We start from the raw sequence: 21,387 nt of genomic DNA on the forward strand, positions 1-21,387 counted from the left end.
AAAATGTACAACTTTATGTATTTACAAGTTCTGGATCTCAATATCGACAGAGATTAGAGCCTTATCAAACGAAAAAGGGCCCAATCACTCAACTTTCAGGAACAGGAGCTCACAGAGAAACCGGTAGGGAGACCTCTAATTTCATGATATGCCAGCCTAGATAAATAAGTGAAGATGACACGAAGCTGTGTGTGTCTGCCTATATTGGGTTTTTTGAAAGTAGACATTTGTCTCTCAGCTAAAATAGCAGTTCAAAAGTCCATTTTAAACTTTGTGAAACTATCACGAATCAAGCCACCAAACCGTGGCTTATAGTGAAATTATTGCATATCGGGACATTCTAAGTTGCAAGGTTACAAGCAATGACAATATAAGCACAATCATTGTACTAAAGGGGCTACAAAGTCCTTAAACAGCATGTCAGAACCGCTTTTAACTCAGAAGTGGGTCCATTCGGACACAAAGCCTGCCCGTCTACTAGATGTGGTGTGGAAAGATGGAAAAACGAACCTGGATGCAACAGCCTGGTCTCCAGTGCCGTTTTAAGTGATGTAAGCAGTTGCTGTCTCTGATTTGTCCTTTCAAGGCAGTATTTCAAGTCTTCTATAGCTGGTTTAGAATCTGGAAAATCTAAGAACAAAAAACTGATTTCAAAATATTTGCAGTGCTCGTGCATCAAACACATGCCATTGGTACTGTTACTGTTTAGTGTTAGGGTAAACATTAAGAATAAAAAAAACGTGTTCCTATTTCCTACACCGAAAAGATTTATTAGAATCCACAATTATCTTCAAAGGCATGCAACAAATGAACGAGTTACTTACCTTCGGTAACGACTTTTCTGGTGGATACATTAGCTACCTGTGGATTCCTCACCTCATGAATACTCCCATGGCGCCAGCATTCGACGGACATCTTCTTACTAGTCTCTGCACGTCGACGAGGACGTCACTCTAGCCCACGCGACGCCGTCTAACGTCATACAGGCAATAAGAGGTCCTCGACGACGTGCGGACATCAGTACCAATCATTTTTTACGTGCATGAGAACAACCAAGCAATGCAATGAAAGAGCAAGGCAACATCCCATTATATTGTAAAAATACACAACATTGTATGAATAACTGTAAATCTTTTTATATATAAATATATATATATAAAACTTTCTCTTTTAAAATATATACACACACCAAGTATATACACAAAGATATATACATATATATAAATATATTATATACACATCTATTGCACCCTCAAAGACCAAGAGGAGCGCACTCAAGGATTACTTGGTAAGACCAGAAAGGCAACGGGGAGGCGGGTGGGACCGTGAGGAATCCACAGGTAGCTAATGTATCCACCAGAAAAGTCGTTACCGAAGGTAAGTAACTCGTTCTTCTGATGGATACAACTACCTGTGGATTCCTCACCTCATGAATAGAGTCCCAAAGCAGTACCACGCCCGGCGGTGGGTGCCTAAATGGTCAAACCAAGAAATCCTGCAGCACTGACCGTGCAAAATGGCCGTCCCTTCTAACCTCAGAATCCAAACAGTAATGTTTTGCAAAAGTGTGAAGGGACGACCAAGTTGCGGCCTTGCAGATGTCGACCACAGGAACACCCCTGGCCAAGGCCGAAGTGGCCGACTTAGCTCTGGTGGAATGAGCTCTAATGCCCTCAGGAGGATCCTTCTTTGCCAAAGAGTAACATATTTTAATGCAAAGAACAACCCACCTGGATAGTGTTCTCTTGTGGACTGCCTTTCCTCTCCTCTTGCCCACGTAACCAATAAACAGCTGATCCTCCAGCCTGAAATCCTTTGTTCTATCAATAAAGAAGCTCAACGCTCTCTTTGGATCCAGACGGTGCAGTCTTTCTTCCTCTTTGGAAGGATGAGGCGGAGGATAGAACGTGGACAAAGTAATTGCCTGAGCCAAATGGAAGGGTGAAACAACCTTCGGGATGAAAGCAGCCTTGGTCCTCAACACCACCTTATCCCCATAAAAAGTTGTATAAGGGGGCTTTACTGATAAGGCCTGCAACTCACTCACTCTCCTTGCTGATGTTATAGCTATCAGGAAGACTGTTTTTAAAACCAAATACCTCAAGGGGCAAGAATGCATAGGTTCAAAAGGGGACCCCATAAGGAAAGTCAGGACCAAGGACAAATCCCATTGCGGCATAATGAATGGCTTTGGAGGATATTGATTTAGAAGACCTTTCAAGAATCTGTTAACAATAGGGGATTTAAATAAAGATGGTTGGTCTGGAAGACATATGAAGGCTGACAAGGCCGATAAATAACCCTTAATGGTAGCCACTGCACAACCTTTCTGCGCCAGAGATAGAGCAAAAGACAAAACGTCCGATAGATGAGCATGCAAAGGATCAATCTGCCTCTCTCCACACCACGCAACAAATTTAGACCACCTATTAGCGTAGATAGATTTAGTGGAGTGTCGCCTGGCCGCTAATATAACATCCACTACCTCAGGCGGGAGAGAGAAGGAACTCAGGTTGCCCCGTTCAATCTCCAGGCATGTAGGTGCAGACTCTGGAGGTTGGGGTGTAGAACCTGCCCCTGCGACTGCGAGAGGAGGTCTGCCCTGAAAGGGAGACGGAGCGGCGGGCACATTGAGAGTTGGAGAAGGTCGGAGTACCACACCCTCCTTGGCCAATCCGGAGCTATTAAGATTACGAGAGCCCGGTCTTGGCGAATCTTCCTCAATACTCGAGGAATCAAGGGTATGGGAGGAAACGCGTAAAGCAACTGGCCGCACCAGGTTATTTGAAACGCGTCCCCCAACGCTCCCTGCATCGGATACTGAAGGCTGCAGAACAACGGACAATGCGCGTTCCCTCGAGTGGCGAACAGATCTACCCGAGGAAACCCCCACCTCTGGAAGATTAAACGGACTTGATCTGGATGGAGACGCCCCTCGTGGTCTGCCGAGAAGTGGCGACTGAGACTGTCCGCACGCACGTTCAAAACTCCGGCCAGATGGTTTGCTATCAAGCAAATCCGATGGTCCTTTGCCCAGGACCATAGTCGAAGAGCTTCTCTGCAGAGAAGGTACGACCCCACTCCTCCCTGCTTGTTTATGTACCACATCGTGGTAGTATTGTCCGTTAGGACCTGTACCGACTGACCACGAAGGGAAGGGAGGAAGGCCTTGAGAGCCAGACGTACAGCCCGTAACTCTAACAGATTGATGTGAAACATCTGTTCCTCTGGAGACCAAAGACCTTTGATCTCCAGATCCCCCAGATGAGCTCCCCACCCTAGAGTGGAAGCATCCGTTATGACTGTGGCCACTGGTGGCGACTGCTGGAACGGCTTTCCTTGTGAAAGATTGTTGCCTGCAATCCACCACTTCAAATCCACAGCAGCATCTCTGGAGATCTTGACAGTACCCTCTAGATCCCCTCTGTGTTGAGAGCACTGCCTTCGGAGGCACCACTGAAGAGCCCTCATGTGCCAGCGAGCATGCGTGACCAACAGAATGCAGGAGGCAAAAAGACCGAGCAGACGAAGGACCTTGAGGACTGGAACTACCGCTCCATTTCGAAACATTGGAACCAAATCCAGAATATCTTGAATCCGCTGAGGCGGAGGAAAGGCCCGACCCAATGTTGTATCCAGTACTGCCCCTATGAACAGGAGGCGCTGAGAGGGCTCTAGGTGAGATTTGGGCTCGTTCACCGAAAAACCCAGGTCGAACAACAACTGGGTTGTTGACTGCAGATGATGCGACACAAGCTCCGGGGACTTGGCTTTGATCAACCAGTCGTCCAAGTAAGGGAATACTGCTATCCCCTTCCTTCTGAGTTCTGCCGCAACCACCGACATCACCTTTGTGAAGACTCGAGGTGCTGAAGTAAGACCAAACGGAAAGACCGCAAACTGATAGTGTTGCGATCCCACCACAAACCGGAGATACTTCCTGTGTGACTTGAGTATCGGGATATGAAAGTAAGCATCCTGCAAGTCGACAGACACCATCCAGTCTTCCATGTTCAACGCCAAAAGCACCTGTGCTAGGGTCAGCATCTTGAACTTTTCCTGCTTGAGGAACCAATTCAAGATCCTCAGGTCCAGAATTGGTCTCAAACGACCATCCTTCTTGGGAATCAGGAAATACCTTGAGTAAACTCCTCGACCCCTTTCCTGCTCCGGGACCAACTCCACCGCGCCCTTTGAAAGGAGGACTTGCACCTCCTGTTCTAGCAACAGGAGGTGTTCTTCTGAACAATACGAAGGGCGGGGCGGGAACTCCCGAAAGGGAAGGGTGTAGCCTTTTCCCACAACACTGAGAACCAAAGTGTCCGTTGTAACAGTCTTCCATTTGGTGAGAAAATGCTGTAATCTTCCCCCTACAGGAGAGGAGTGAGTGGGAAATGGTGGAAGCCTAAGGCTGCTTCCCCTGCTGCACCCCGCCAGAGGATGAGGAAGAGGCAGAGTGCTGCTGAGAGGCTCCTCTGGTGCGGACCCTACCTCTCCCCCTGAAAGATCTATAGGGAAGAAGCAGGTTGCTGATATCTCCCCCGAAAGGAAGAGGAGGAAGAGCCACGCCCAAATCCACGAAACCTCCTGAAGAATCTGGAAGAGGCCGTGGAAGAAGGAGCTTGGAGCCCTAACGACTTAGCCGTGGCCCTGCTTTCCTTAAAACGTTCCAAGGCCGAATCAGCCTTAGCTCCAAACAGTTTGTCCCCATCAAACGGGAGATCCAACAATGTGGACTGTACATCTGCCGAAAAGCCGGAGTTACGGAGCCAGGCCTGTCTCCTTGCCACCACAGTTGTGCCCATTGCCCTGGCTACCGAATCGGTGGTATCCAGTCCCGTCTGGATAATTTGGGTCGCAGCAGCCTGGGCATTTGAGACAAGATCCAAAAGACTCTGAGGAAGCTCTGTAAACGAAGAGGAAATGTCATCCATCAGAGCATGAATATACCTCCCCAGGATACAGGTTGCATTGGTGGCTTTTAACGCCAGACTGCAGGACGAAAAAATCTTCTTCGACTGCGCCTCTAGCTTCTTTGAATCTCTGTCCCCAGGCACCGTCGGAAAAGAACCAGGCGCTGACTTGGACGAACAGGAGGCCTGCACCACCAAGCTCTCCGGCGTAGGGTGCCTAGATAAGAAACCAGGGTCAGTTGGAGCCGTCCGATACCTCCTGGCCACGGCTCTGTGAACTGCTGGGGAAGATTCCGGCCTCTTCCACACCTCTAACACCGGATCCAGCAGAGCGTCATTAAATGGTAACAGAGGCTCCGCCGCGGCTGAGGCCGGATGTAACACCTCTGTCAAAAGGTTTTGTTTTGCCTCCACCACCGGCAAAGGCAGGTCCAAAAAACTAGCTGCCTTCCGTACCACTGCATGAAAGGAAGCAGCCTCCTCAGTATATTCCCCCGGGGACGAAAGGTCCCACTCAGGGGAAGTGTCCAGCCCACTGGCCGACTCCAGTCCACGGAGCCCATCACCCGAGTCCTCTAGCTCTCCTTCCTCTAGGGCTCGTTGGTACTCCTGCTCTTCTAATACACGGAGAGCACGTCTCCTTGAATGAAGTCGTTGCTCAATACGCGGCGCCGATCTTCAGAAGCCACCGACGCCGCATCCGGCGCCACAGGTAACTTCGGCGCCGACGGAAGAGCAACTGCCGCAGATGGACCCACCGGAGTCACAGGCCGAAATCCCGACGTCGACGGGATGGAAATCCCCGGGGCCAATCCTTCTGACGCCACCAGAGCGGCCACCGGCGCCGACACTGGCGCCGAGCCCACGTTCCCAAACGGGAGAAAGGGCATAAAGGGTGCCGGCCGAAGAGGCGCAGGATCACCCAAAGAAAAGGCCAAAGGCCCAGCCGGAGCACCCCCTGGAGCCATCTGTTGGAAGATGGCATACATCGCATTCAAGAATGCGAAACTATCGGCTCCAGGGGTGGGAAAAGCCGGATACTGGGGTGCCTGTCTCGGAGGCGACCCCGACGCCGGCCTCGGCGTCTGCGCCGGAGAAAACACTTGAGGCTCCAATACCTCAATCACCGACGCCTGTCCAGGTGAAATTGGAGACGCCGGAGAGGGCAACGGCGTCGAAGGATGCGGCGTAACCGTGGGACTGACCTCCCATGTCCTTCGGTGCCGATCCGGAGACCTGGAACGAGTCTCCTTCAAATGACGCCGAGAGTCTCTACGGCGCCGGGAGTCTCGATGACGCCGATGTCTTGGGGAAGAAGACTTCTTGTGATGTTTCCCCTTTGACTTGGCCATAAACAGCTTCGCCTCACGTTCCTTGAGGGCCTTTGGATTCATGTGCTGACATGAATCACAAGTCGAGACGTCGTGGTCGGAGCTCAAACACCAAAGGCAATCGGAATGAGGATCCGTCACCGACATCTTGCCTCCACACTCACGACAAGGCTTAAATCCAGACTTTCTCTGCGACATTATTTCCACAGCGAAAGACTACGCAGCAAGATATACACTGTAACCGCAAGAGTAACAGTTGCTCCCTCGAAGATAACCGTTTCGAATGCACGGAAAAAAGGGAACTGACGTCCGCACGTCGTCGAGGACCTCTTATTGCCTGTATGACGTCAGACGGCGTCGCGTGGGCTAGAGTGACGTCCTCGTCGACGTGCAGAGACTAGTAAGAAGATTTCCGTCGAATGCTGGCGCCATGGGAGTATTCATGAGGTGAGGAATCCCCAGGTAGTTGTATCCATCAGAAACTATGCTTCTGGCCCACAATGGGTGCCTGGGGCAAGCAAATGAAATGGGCTGCCCTATCGTCCTATTCAGTAGTCATTAGTTGTCCATTGTGCCACTGCACCTGCAACACCCTTGTCAGCAATAGCCCATCTGTTGAATGAAGTCACTAGCTTATTTCACAGATACGATTACACTTTAAAGTCATGAAAAGATACGATGTAGTTTGCTATTAAGAGTATTGGCTGATAGTAACATTACAAGGTGACAGTACACAGAAAGGACAACAGATGGCATGCATAGACAACTGATATTGGTATTATAGCTAATCTTTCACCATAGAATTTAACGGTGCTACTGTGAAACAGATTGCTTCAAACAAGTATTGATTCTAACGATCCCTTAGAGCAACAAAGTATTTCAAATATATGCTATAATAGCAGGAACATTAAATCCATTAGAAGATGTTCAGCAGACCTAACACCAAGACATGTTAGAGTGGATGTAACGTTCTGCGCAGCCACCCAGGCCTTGATCTGTCATGTTAGAATTACGGCAAATCCAGACTAGCATGCCCAGTTGCATCATAGCCCTGGCCCCTCAAACCCTAAACAGACACACAGACATGACCAGCTAAACCATAGCCTTGCCTCCTCAAACTCTAAACACAGACAGACACACACACACACAACCTTGCACAAAACACAATCCCAAAGCTCTCCATACAAAACACCAAACTTCCACATGAAAAAAAAGAGCGTTCCGCTCTCCAAGCGACTCCAACGTCCATTCAAAGAAAGTCCTTTTTATGACCTGCTGGATGCTTGAACTATGGGCTAGATCATAATATCACAGTTTCCTCAAGACACTCACTCTTGGAGAGATTACTGATCATCATCAGACAAAACCCAAGCCTAGTGCAGGTCACAAATCGTCAAAATAGGGGTGTGTAAAGTTATAGACTCATCAATGAAGTATTACTAAGCTGCAATGTTTCTCGCCTATGCAAACCTTCAAAAACTGGAAACAATTCCAGCGAAAAGGAAAAAAAACAATTTGGGGGAAAAATCTTCTACTAAAAGTGGGTTGCTTCTTGCAAATGTAACTTTGCAGTGTTCGCTACCTCCGCAATTACCAACAAAGTTTGCAGTGTTGAAACTGAATTCACCAAGCTTGTAGAGGGCAGCTTTTGCAACTTTACATGGCTATTTATTAAATAAAAATTCAACTAATTCCTATCACCCTGTCTTTCAATAAACACTATAACCCAAACGGTCCAGGGGCTAATGCTCTCTACAAGATGCCCTTCATGAAGTCCTTGTAGAAGCGTGGAGTACGTCTGCAAAACACCACAAGCAGCTGTACATGAATGATTGATGCACTAGAAAACCGTTCAATAAACACACAAGGATTTAAATGAACTTCATAGCAGAGTAACCTTACTTGTAAAACAAAGTGCTCCACATTAAAAGTAAAACCCAGATCAGGCGTTCTCAACATGTCCACCAACCAGGCAACACTGCCTTAATGCCTAACAGACCTATTTTTAGCCACCCCATATGCCCGCCAGCTTTCCAATGTAGCATTTTGTCTGCAGGAACTGCCAGTCAATTGTTACAGATTTTGCTTGTCCTTAGATAGACCTTTCCAACTGTCTGACAGACACTTTTTTCTGTCCACCTAATATGGCCAACTAAGCATTTTAGTGTTTTCCTGTCCCTTGTTCACTCCATATGGCCACCAGTCTTCATGAACATGTAGACAGGTGGTTTAGGCCCAACGCACACTCTGAAATTGTTAGTTGGCAAGATTCACACACATTCCATTTGAGATGCCAACCTGTGCCACCTGCAAGACTTCAAGGAGAGACTGTGACGCAATAACCACACAGGCTTTACACCGGAAGGATTTATGGTAACTCCTGCTGAGATGATTCTAACGCACTTTAGCACTATCCTACTCTGCGTAACTTGCTATATATTTACCACTAATCTTTGTTAGTGACGTAATATGCAGTCTCAAAACAAGTTGTTGGGCAAACCGTACATGCACGCAGCCCACAAAAAAAGCTACCCAACAGTAGTCAGGTGCTGAGTTTACTTTAATCTCGCTCAGTCTACAGAGTATGAAATCATCAGTCAATTACCGAAACAAAGCACAAACAGTCAATATTAGATAATCAGAAATTCTGGTGCAGCCACATTTTTACCAACAGCATTAACAATGGCAATGTGAAACATGTTTCCATTTGTGTACACTTAATGTATCATTTTAATGAAAATAATGGAATAGTTCTTTTGAGTTTTGTTTCATTGCACTGAGCTTAGAACATCATTTTTACTGTTTAGTTTTGCTTTTTGCAGAATCTCAACATGCATAAAATAGTCCCCCGACGATGGCTTCATCCAGAAATGCAAAGGGGCACAGGGGTGCACTTATGATTAAATTCCTGTTCCAAATATCTGATTACACGGAATGATGAAAAAGTACCACAATGAGTAAGACATTTTACTAAACTTTGTGATTAAGTGTGTGTGCTATGGAATATACAATAAAAGCATGCACAACTGTGCAACAGGAGAGTCAGGCAAATCTTGACTTGTGTTTTAACACTGTGCCACTCGAACCAAGCTATACCTGGCTGAAGAGCACTAACCAGGGTGAAACCGGTCCTAGGTTGCTTGTGTTCCAGTTCAGGGAGGACCTGGCCAGGCGGTTCGGAATGGACTGTTCCCACAAGTAGCAGGGTCAAGAATGATTTGCATATGGCTGTGTCCAAACTAAGGTGGCATAGTGGATAAAGAACGGTGGATTGGGATGCGGCCCGAGCAATTGCCAGTGGCTGAGGCCAATTCAAGCATTTTGTCTATCATCTTATTGTATTGCATTGTGCTTTAACACAGCTTTAATTTCGTGAGTGTACCCATTTTGAGGATTTTCCCGAAAAACTCTCAACATTCCAACCCTGAAGGTAACACCCAAATAAATACCACGCACTGATCTTCAGATTTCAACCTCAGACATTACTTAGTGGACACCATTCAGGACGGGCAGGGAAAGTGCACAAAAAAAAAAAAAAAAAAGTTGGTGACCGTGATACACGGGAGAGAATGAGAGGACCGAAGCATCCCTTGTGCAAATCACAGAGCATAGTCTTTGCGGAAGGATGGGTTGCCACTACAACTGCTAATTGGGTGACTCCAAAATTTCAAAATATGCTTTGAAGTGCTCAAAGTACGCACTCTGAGGTCCTGTTTACATTTTATCAGCATCACAGTTATGAATAGATGACTAAGTGCAGCAGTTCGATGCACTTTTAGCATACTTTCTGATGGTGGTTGCAACTGAATGTGTTAACAGGTGTGTGTGTGTGTGCCCTAAAGCTTACCTCGGACAATGCTGAACAGCTCTTCAATGCGCATGCTAGCATAGATACGATAGAAAAACCTCTGCACGTGGCAGCGCCACCGCCTTAGTGTGCTGCTGGACTCCGGCGTTGAGGGAACTGAAGTCTTATCCTGCAAGAACACTTTACTGAGCCAACCGATCACCTTCTCAATCCACTGTGAAAACGGAAAGAGAACCTATCGTGATAATCATATAGACAGAACAGAATAAAACTCTCCACTGCAGTAGATCAAGACCTAGTTTTCTGCCATTTGGTGGTACGAAAGTCAACTCTCCAGCTCATAGTCTTGGTCACATCTTATGTCATGGGCTGTTGGAAAAAAATAGTAGTACCTTGCACTGTTTTATTGATTAAAAACCAGGGTTGAGGCAGCACTAAACATAGTATAAAAATAAGGAGATAAGAGAATATTCATTTTGATAATAAAATGTTATGTAACAATCAATTGCTCCTATGCTTAACTATGATAGCCTATATTGCACTCCCAAATGAACATAAGGTTAGTGATTGCAGGCCACTAGGCTAAACCCCATCATAACCACAAAGGATTCGACGTTGATTGTTAAAGCGTGATCATATTCTGGTTTAGGAAACACACCACCTCATACATAACACCTGGTTTCCTCCCCCAACCTTATATTTTCTCAAATATCTAATCTAAGCCTTATCTAAAAATGATGCTCCTGGATCCTTACAAGGTTTCCTCCCTCCTGTTTGTCCTTCGGTACTATAGGCTACAAGTAATCTCTGTTTGTAGTGTGTGTATGGCAAGAACCACAGGCAACTACTAGTCATATGTCCAAATGGCAATCAATGTTTGCAACTGCAAATCAGAGTTAATCAATGGAAAGGGAAAAGGTAGAAAAAATTCTTCCACTGTTAAATACAAAGGGGGCAGCAAAAAACAAAATACGTAGGTCAAAGTGAGATGGAGATGTTTTGGAAACAATACAGAAATATCCCAGATATGAAACTAAGAGCAAAATCATGTTGATTGAATACCTCTTGAAATTCACAGAGGAAGGATCGTTCATATTCCCCTCTGCATTTTTTCTCCATTCTCTCCTCTATCATCTTGTGCAGGATGGTGGTGACTGCGTCAGAACTGACTCTCTCCAGCAGGTTCAATCTGTGACTGGATACAAACATGGCACGTTTACCACCAACAGTCTTCAACCTGAAAGCTCTCGTTAACACAATGGAATCCAAAAGGGTACGGTAACAACCAGAAAATTGGCTCAAAAACGCAGTTTACCTAATGGCATGATTGACATGCAATTAACAGAGCCTCCTACAACAGCACTATCTGAGAGCAGCTTACTGTCCAACATTTCTCAGTTTGAGCACCTCATTCAAGAATGCATTAACAGCTCTGTTTGCAACATCGTTCACTAACAGGGATCAATCTAATAGTGCTCTGTAATGGCATATCTCAACAGTACCTCAGTGAGCAACATTCAGGAACAGCTCCTCATCAACAGTATTTAAGCAGTAACTGCTCCAACAAAAGCCAACCACAGCTCCTTGTCCAACAGGGCTCCAAGTGCATCAAATAACAATGCTTCCAAATATTTAATCAAACAACACTCATTTATCATACATTCACACCACCTTCTGCCACAGAACTCTAAAATATCTCCCATTAATAGCTACTTAAGCAACAGTGCTCAACATCTACCCTTCCACCAGTGCTCAGTACAGCTGTTCATCCAATATTACAACAACACGGTGATGGCTGGAATGCTTGAATTAATCTCAGCCAGTGGCACTGCTCTGGGCCACATCCCAGTCCATCATTTTTTCACCCACCATGCCACCTCAGTTTGGACCCAACCATAAGCAAATAAGGCTTGACCCTGCTCCAATGGGTTCAGATCATCCCGAACTGCCAAGCCAGGTCCTCCATGAATCGGAATGCAAGCAGCCTAGGACCAGCTTCTCCCAGATAAGGGCTCATCAGCCAGATATAGCTTGATTGCAATAGCACAGTGAGCACAGGACCCATGTCTGGGCATACCATACCGTCGACTTAGGGCGTCAACTGCAACAACAACATGGTGGGAGTAAGACAGTAGATTGGATTGTGACCTTGTGTGATTGCCAGTGGCTATGATTAATTAAAGCATTCCAATCATACATTAAATATTACTTATCTCAAGATTCTTATCTGATAGCAAAATCTCAGGATCACGGTACCACTCGAACCAAACTACGTCCGAATGAAGAGGCTTAACTAGGCCAAAACCGGTCTTGGGCTTTTTTTCTTATGGTTCAGAGGACATAACTTTGCAGTTCGGGCTGAACTGTTCATACTGGAGCAGGACCAAGGCTGTTTTGCATTTGACTGCTTTAAATCTGAGGTGACATTATGAAAAAACAAACAAACTGGGATGAGGTTCCAAGCAATTACCAGGGGCTGAAAAAACGAATATAAGCATACAACCAATCACTTTTTTGTATTCGTAACAGAAAAACAAGCATTGGCAAAGCCAACAGGCTACTGGATTGGCCAAAGCAGGCATTGGCAAGATGCTCTGCAGCATGGCTAAAAGATTTTTTTTTTTAAAAGGCACAATGCTAAGGCCACACCATTTTGTAGGCCTGTGCATGTGTGATGACGTGTGACCACGCATCTAAGACAGACTGCTTAAAAAAAGAAAAAAGAAACATTCGTACTGTGAAAAGGTGCTTTTAAGACACGGGGCAGGCAGAAAAAAAGAAATATATATGTGTGTGTATGTATGTATATATATATATATATTATTCTTATTATTTTTTATGACAGTTGTGTGGGGACATTGGGGAGCAGCAGCGAAGGGACAGGGGAAAGCAGTGCACAAATGAGATCAACACATAGGCAGGGAAGAATCAAACAAGAGAAATCCACACGGAGAGTGGACAAAGAAGAAGTTTGGTTGAGGAGAAGCACATCAGAGAGCACTTGCAACATGAGGGAGAAAGCAAAACAGGGTGCTGGTAGCAGATATTTGACTGTGTAGTGGGGAGACGCACACGAGGTAGAGAGAGCTGCAAAACACACTCACACTCATTGAGTGGTTAAGTAACAAGAAAAACGTAGTTCCCTAAAAGTGATGGGTGGAAGGATACAAGTCAACCAAGCCAAAAGATGGTAAAGAGGCTATTCTAGAGGGTAGGGACAAACAAAAGATGGAAAAGGAAAGCCACTGAACTGGAAGCAAGGAAATGAGACCAACAGTAAAACCAACCAAGGGAAAGCAATGCGAGTAGTTTTATGCCCAGCCTGTGCTATATGTTTGGCAACGCTTAAAAAGAGTTCATAATCAATTCAACTCATTCAAGGTGTATGTGGTAATTGATAACAGTAAGTCATTTATCTAATTTGATAAATGACTAATCAGTTACTGAGAACATTTCGAATCATTGACTTATGGTGGAGTAATGAAGCTTTTTTGAACATTACTTTAGCACTTAATAGAAGGGCAAAAAAGAGTGTATTTGTGATGCTTACAATGTAAATTATGACAAACGTAATGGAACAAACAATGAATATATAGATTTCTTATTTAATATGGTGTTTAAGCCTTAGGACACTGAAACACTTTTGTAAAAAACAAAACAACTGTCATCCAGAAGCAAAGCAATTTAGAAAATAGCTGAGGAACTACTTGAAGCTGGACAACTATCTCCACTTTACCTCTGGATATTATTGAAAGAATCACACAACAGGTATGGGTAAAGGACAAAAAAACGAGAGGTATAGAAAATGGGGAAATGGGGGGGGGGAGAGAGAGAGAAAGTGTCTGTTTGTCTGAGAAAGAGTAATATGGGAGAGTAGATAGAGGGAGATGGGCATAGGGTGCAAAAGAATTAAGGGACGAAAACAAGAGAGCGCAGTACGACGATTGCCTTCTCAAGCTTCTAATGAGCATTCCTGCTCATCTACATACTTCTGTTTATGCACACAGTGAAAGAGGACGAGGCGTGTGCAGAATGCTTTGTGTGTAAGCACACAGTTAAATAACTGTTATGCGAGTTTTGCAATAATATAAATCATAATTCATACATTCTCAGTGAAAGCGGCATTCTCAGTGATAGTGGCAGCTATCTTGGAAAGGAAGTACATAAAGGAAACACTTGATTTCGAGTTTTAAAAGTGAAAACTGAAATCCAAAAGTGCAATGTAGCAGCCCGTGATTCGACAGAAAGTTACTTTGCAAGACTTTTGAAGTTCCAAGTATGTGTGGAGATCTTCGAGAGCCAGCTGCAATCATATGTCAGATGATGTGCTCTTTTGGAGAGTGGGTGCTTAATCCAGTAAAAGGGATTCAAATCAACTTCTGACCTCTGGACAACATTGTATTGAGGCCAACATAATGTATCAAGTTAATGACGGTAAAATGCATCAGTGTACAACATCTCATTACTCAGGTGCGCAAATTTGATAACAGAAACTTTATCTCAAAATCAATGTTGAGCTGACCCAGCAATATAAAGCGTAAGCAAGCTAGGATGAAGTCTGCCCAAGAATGATATCCATTGATTAAAACAAAAGCACTCACATTCCCAGCGCATTCACTAGATGTGCAATTGTACTAATTATGGTTAAGAAAATCCAGGAGCAACAGTGATCACCTATTTACTCACTAAATACGTATAGCTGACCAATATGAAAGGTTTACATATGAACTAACGATTAACTATTCAAACAGTTGGATAGTTTCAAAAAATAGGATATAGTTTCAAAATATCCTTTCCCCACAGTGATGTAACTTTAAGAAGGATACACAACAGGGCATTGCAATGTTTAGGTAACAAGAGAATAATTTACCTCTTCACCCCAAATTCTGGACATAAAAAGGAAACCAATAGGGGTGGTGGTGCAGAGACATGATTGAAATGAACCAGATGAAAAGCGTGGCATTCCCCATAATAAGCACGAATGGTGATATAGAATAATTTAATGAAAGAGTGCTTGACCACAGAAAGTCAATATAACTTCACCAAGAGATGTAAGTGTAATAATGGCTAAGTCTTACAATTAGATGGGCTAACAAATTCTGAGTTCTGTGCCTTTCCAAATACACTGCATTTCAATGATCAAGGTGAGAGGAACGTAGGGCATGGCGTACCAAAGAGTTATGCCCATTTTGTTTCTATGGGGAAATGTGTTTAACATAAGGTACCTTAACTGCCAAACTTAGTTTTGGGAGTGCAGAGGAAGGAACATAATTGTGTTTCTACATGTATTGAGAAGAAGGAAATAGGTATAGGCAATCCATCTGACTTTAATGGCCAGAAACAACGAATCATCAAAGAAAAGCCCAAGGTAACGAAGCTTGGTGGCAACAGCTGGCTGACTGCCCGGGGACTCCATGACATAATCTACATCCAAGATGGGTCACCCAGAACCATTTGGATGGAATGAGAATAAAGACCCCCAACCTGTGCAAAGGCAATATATTATCTTTTACCATTTTCTATTTTCCCTGTAGTATGCCTATTCTGAGGGTCGACCGCATCATTTTGTTGGAGTTCAACTTCTAAATGTTCTCAGTGTCAAAGAAGCAAGAGAAAACATACTGTCTAATAGCTGAGTGATCATCCTTGCCATAATATCCCACATTAATGATGTTTTGGGTATTGTTACCCTTAGAGAAAAAAAATTATCGAACGGGATATCAAAGGAAGATCGTTGATTAACAGTGCAAGAGCGAGAACTGACAAGACAGGATAGGAGACAGAGGAAATGCTCTGTATATATTTAACAACAGCTATTGAATTCAGGACAAAGCATGAGCCTTGTTTCCCACCCCAAGAGCCTGGACACATGAATGGAATAATTGACTGTGTTGAGTGTAGCTGACAGACAGACTAGGGCCACAACAAAGCAGTCTTTCTCCCACAACGTGTCTATTTTTTTTCCAAAATACCAGTTGATCCCATTTCTTGACTAAATTAACAACTTATTTTAGACATGTTTAATTCACCAGGTAGGGTATATGTCTGCTGGAAATGGCCCTGGTGGCAGGGTTACTCCAAACGTTTTGCCTTCCTCCTCCTCTTTTTCGTATCTTGTTATCGTTGGCTTTAGGACTTAACCATTGCTAAACAGTTCTACAGTGCATGTGCTCTCTTCTCCAAAACATGGTAACATTGGTTTACATCTGTTTGGCATATTTAATTTACTTGTAAGTCCCTTGTGAAGTGGTAAACCATATACCCAGGGCCTGTAAATTGAATGCTACTGGTCGGCCTGAAGCACTGTTTGTGTCACCCACAGAAGTAGCCTTTCAAACCTATCTCAGGCCTTACTCTACAAAGCCTGTTCGTGCAGTTTCACTGACACTTTGACTTGGTATTTAAAACCTCTTGCCATGCCTTAACCTCCCCTTTTATTACGTATAAGGCCCCCTTAGGGCAGGGCCTAGGCAGCCCATAGGGTAGGGTGCTATGTAAGTAAAAGGCAGGACACATACTTTTACGTTTTACATGCTCTGGTATTGAAGAACTCCCAAAGTCGTTTATCATTACTGTGAGGCCTACTCCTCTCATAGGCCAGCATTGGGAATTGCTAAACATACTTTTAAGCTGTAATTCCTGATCAGAAACAGTAGCTACATCATGTTTAATATCATTGGAGTGGTAATAATAAATACTCTTTATTAGTGAAGACGGAATCATTATAACTATTTTAGAAATGCCACTTTTATAAAGTGGGCATTTATTTGCTCCCACTGCTCTGTGTGCCAGACAGTCTGCCTCCAATACAAATCTGGACTGGGCTGGGTGACAGCTCTATTTATGCACTCCCTCCGGAAAGTCACAAGACAGGACACTCAACTACATAAGCAGCTATCTGATTATTGATGCGTCTTCCTGGGCAGGAAGGATGGGAGGGGTTCACACTGCTGTGCTGTAAGGATTACCACTTTGCCTGGACTGACTGTTCCAAAGAACTACTTCTCTGCCTTTCTGAGCTGTCCCGCTACCTGCTGATCTCTGCCCTGGTAAATACAAGGACTGGACCCACCCAACTTGCTGAACCCAGAGTGACTCCAAGGGCTTGCTCCCATTCTCCTGCAGTCCCGGGGACATTAAAGTGTGCCTGTAGCTCTACTGGTGCTGCTGGACTCTGCAATCTTTGAGTCCTACCCGGGCTGGATGTTCTCTCTCAAGTCCTGGGCTTCAGAAGTGTGTTCTGCAGCTGATTCCTGTAAAAACCAGCGCATCGCCCCGAATACGTGTAAAATTTAGCTGCATTGCCCTTCTACGCCAACACAGAGGCTGCTCGACAACACATGAGCGGCTCAGCGATGACACATTGCATTCACTTCAGTAGAGCCCGACGATGTAGTGACCTGACTGCATGGAAAATACTGATGTATCATGCCATCAACACTTTGCTCCATCAAAGGAACTGTTTCAGAAGATCATGTATGGGTTCTGTAGCCGGCCTACCCTCTATCGTGGTCGGCCTAAACTTTAGATGTGCACCGGTCCCTTGAGAGCTCAAGTTACCTTTTGACCGCTAGTGACTTCTAAGCACTATTTTTATATTTAATCTTTAAAAATTCTTATCTTGACTTCTTCTGATTGGATTTTTGTTGCTGTGGTCTTGCTTTACTTAGATAAATACCCTTTATTTTTCTAAACCGGTGTGGAGCTCTTTTTGTGGTGTACTTCACTGTGTTGCTGTAATTAAGTGTTGCACAAATACTTTACACATTGCCTTTTAAGCTAAGCCTGACTGCTCTGTGCCAAGCTACCAGAGGGTGAGCACTGGTTAATTTAGGGTGTGTATCTGACTCACCCTGACTAGGATTATGGTCCCTGCTTTGACAGGGTGCATATTTCTGCCAACCAGAGACCCAATTTCTAACAGTGTACATGCTAGGAATTGTGGCTGAACAATTGTGTGTTCTGTTTTCTGAATGATTTTAATTTACAAAATGGTGACAAAGATATTATGGTGGGCTAGTAGCTTGCAAATCGAAATTCTGCTCAGTACTGTGGTTAAAGTTCAAGATGTGTTTAAGAATACTTACAGAATCTCGTTCAACTGCTGAAACTGCTCCATGGCTATCTGGCACCAACACTCTTCTTTAGAGCTACTGCATCCGGCGCACTGACAGTCCTCAGTGTCTCTGTCTTCTGTATCACTTCCTTGCTCATTTTCATTTATGCTATTGTCCGACTCGTCCATGTTGTCATCTCTCCTTTTTCTGTGCCTCATGTAGATCTTAAAAGAGCGGCTATAAAACTGTTGGATCATGTCCTGAAATGTTTTTGTGGCTGAAAAGAAGAGAATGGCTTTAAACATGGTGTAAACTTTCTCCCTAAGGGTCTGCGACCCTGAGCCAAGAAGAAGCCCCATTTTAGTCCACCTCTCCAATACGTCCAGACTATTTAGGTAAGGGTCCAGGCGACACTTAAGCAGACGAAAGGCATCAAGGAGAAGTAGAGCACACTGCTGTTCCTCAATGGTATTTTCATACTGAGTGATGCAGTTCCAGAACTCAGGTGCAATATTCCCTTGAAGGTCAGTCTGGAGTACTTCTGTAAACCACTCTTCAATGAAGGAGTGTAATCCATAACTCTGTAGCACCTCTAGTGCAGTCTTCAAATCTGTTTCTCGAACTGTGTCATCTGGGGTTGATCGAGATGCTGCCTGCATATGTAAAATAAAGACCATTTATATAACCAGATTAGGAGACAGCTTTAAATAGGACACCATTGGTTAGATTATATCTACAAAAATCTTGGATGTAAAGAACAAAGGACTTCTGGAACAAATATTAATGGTTTTATTTTTTCCTCTCTGCTCCTAAGTACGGACCAATCACAATGTCAACCCAAGTAAATATTGACACAACGGGCCCTCTTTTTATCGCCTGCCCTTGGGGAAATCTGAGTTGATGGCTGCTGTATTAATGTACAAACTCGAATTTCCTCAGCACATCACTGCTGCCTTTCCACTAGCGTTTTAGTTATTCCAGCTATTTGGCAAAACAGATCTTTCCATTTTTTAGACACACAAAAACATCCATATTCTTCTAACAATGATACTGTCGTCCTTAAAAGCATAATCCAAGTAAAATAAACAGAGGCAGTTGATAGAAACCCACAGTTCCCACATATAAGAGCTTTAACTGCTTTACATGCTCCTTTGCAGGCTGTATTTGGGGTACGCATATAATGCAATCACAATGTGTTTCTATACACTGTTGGCTCCTACTTCATAGCACTGTGAATTAGATATATTACTACTGCCACTGGTACCTTATTTTAGCCATTTTCAAATTATGAATAGCTGCGTCTGCCCTCTAGGGATTCAAACTTGGGACTGTCCGGTCATACAAGGATCTCTTAGTGGTCCATGTGAGAGAGCATGTTGGCAGTATGAACAACCCGGAAAACATGTTTAAAACCCCACGGAGCAACAGCTCTTCCATTAATATTCGTAGGCAGAAACTGATATTTATTTTGAATGGCTCTCCGGACCCCTTGTCAAGTAAAGAATATGATAAACTCTGCCTTAGGCCTATGGCCTGTTTTCGTTTTCTTTATAGATCGACAAGCCGCAAGTTGGAATGAGACTCAGTGTAGTGATTTAGGTACATTAGTTCTATCTTGGACTCCGACATTAAGGGAAGTGCCAAAATGCTCAATGCTGGTGAGGTACATGAGCTGCCTCGCCTACCACTAAGGCATTTGCTTGGTGTATGCTTGCAAGCTTTCCACGATGTATTAAAATAAAACAGCTTGGTGCTGTTTTATTTTGATACATCATGGGGAGTTTGCAATCAATAAAATGCAAGTACAAAGAAGCATATGTAATATGTGGTCAGACGAGTTCTAAAGACTTCCTTGCTTTTAGTAGAGATTTTCTATGACTGTGTATAGCACATCCATTCACACATAAATGGCTCTTCCCTAGACATGGTCGAGCTTAACAAAGAACTCATAGCACAGTGAAACTACTTACAGAACTGCTTAGTTATAGTAAATCCTGGGAAGAAATGGCTAGGTCTGTGCAGAGAGATACAATCCAGTGAACAAAAATGCCCGTGGCCACATTTAGGCTACTGTAGAGATACAAGCATAATGGAACATTTCCTATTTTATCAATAGGCGACAACTCTCTACGTGGAGATAAGGTCTAACAATTAAACTGGTAACATTGGGCTGACCCTTGATCGAATCGTGGTTGCCACTCTTGACAAGTGTGTGATCCTGGGCAAATTACTATAACTACTTGCACAATATTAGTCTTATCCAACAAAACTGGAATGTTTTAAGACACAAGCTAAATATAGATATTCAGCACTGATTTAAAAACTAGAGATGCCTACAGTGACTTCTTTCGGCGTTCATCTTGACACCAAGAGAAGTGCTTCTTTCTGGCCATGACAACATAAAATGCAAAGCAGAGTACATGCAGTAACGATCTCACAAAAATGAAAAAGTTTTCACAACAAAAATACTAAACAATTTAAAAAGATACTATCATTAGATATTTCATGAAAATACGGACTGATTTTTTATGTGCACTAAAAAAAAGAACTCCCCAGTGAAAAACATTTAGCTTTCAGAAAATTTCGCTAGCCTGCAGTCGTAGTGACTATTACAAAGGAAAACATATATTCAGTCTTCATTTTAAAGAATTAAAATAGTCTCCTTCCAGCGGGAGCGATCAGTAATCTGACCCCATAGATTTTTATTTCCTTTTAATTTGTGCCTTTGTTTCGTGCGATAAGGGGAATTATAGTCTGTGATTTAGCCCACTTCTTTCATCTGAGTGTCTAACCCAACACTAAAAGATTAATCAAAAGGGGACATTCTTACAAAAGAATGTCTCGAAGTTTCACGTAGGGAGCGTGAAATACATACCAAAAGTCATAGCCTAGATGTGCTATTTGCCAGACTCCCAAACCGCCTAATCTATGAGTAAGGACTCTTCTCGTGGTCTTTATTGAATCCTCATAAATTAGAACATAGAGCAGCGGTTCTTAACCTTTTGATTTCTGAGGTCCTCCAATGAAGCACTATGATGATTTTAACTGCAAAACAATACACAAAAATACAGAACAAAGTATACAACAAACAAATGCATCAAATAAGTGTGTGAAATATTGTACTTCAATCACAAACTAAAAATATATAAAGGTTGGAATTTTAATAGTAAGGTTGAAGCTTTTCAATATTTGGTGTTATTTCTAAACGCCAAAACAATAAACTAGATTTTAGCCAATCAGTTTGCCTTTTTAGTTCTTACTGCATTTTCTCTTTTTAT

General features: G+C 43.7%; 1 protein-coding gene across 2 annotated transcripts in view; it reads right to left on the reverse strand.

Annotated features, from left to right (window-relative positions):
• Nucleotides 1-21,387, reverse strand: part of ANAPC2 (anaphase promoting complex subunit 2) — a 110,842-nt gene that overhangs the window by 62,651 nt on the left and 26,804 nt on the right. For both annotated transcript variants that reach the window (XM_069241323.1, XM_069241322.1), the window contains 4 exons: nt 18,140-18,762; nt 11,115-11,247; nt 10,092-10,266; nt 511-630 (listed from right to left, as the gene is read on the reverse strand). In XM_069241323.1, coding sequence (XP_069097424.1) covers nt 511-630; nt 10,092-10,266; nt 11,115-11,247; nt 18,140-18,762 — 1,051 coding nt within the window. The remainder of the gene's footprint in view (nt 1-510; nt 631-10,091; nt 10,267-11,114; nt 11,248-18,139; nt 18,763-21,387) is intronic.

The sequence above is a fragment of the Pleurodeles waltl genome, chromosome 6 (genome assembly GCF_031143425.1).
Source record: "Pleurodeles waltl isolate 20211129_DDA chromosome 6, aPleWal1.hap1.20221129, whole genome shotgun sequence".
NCBI lineage: Eukaryota > Metazoa > Chordata > Amphibia > Caudata > Salamandridae > Pleurodeles > Pleurodeles waltl.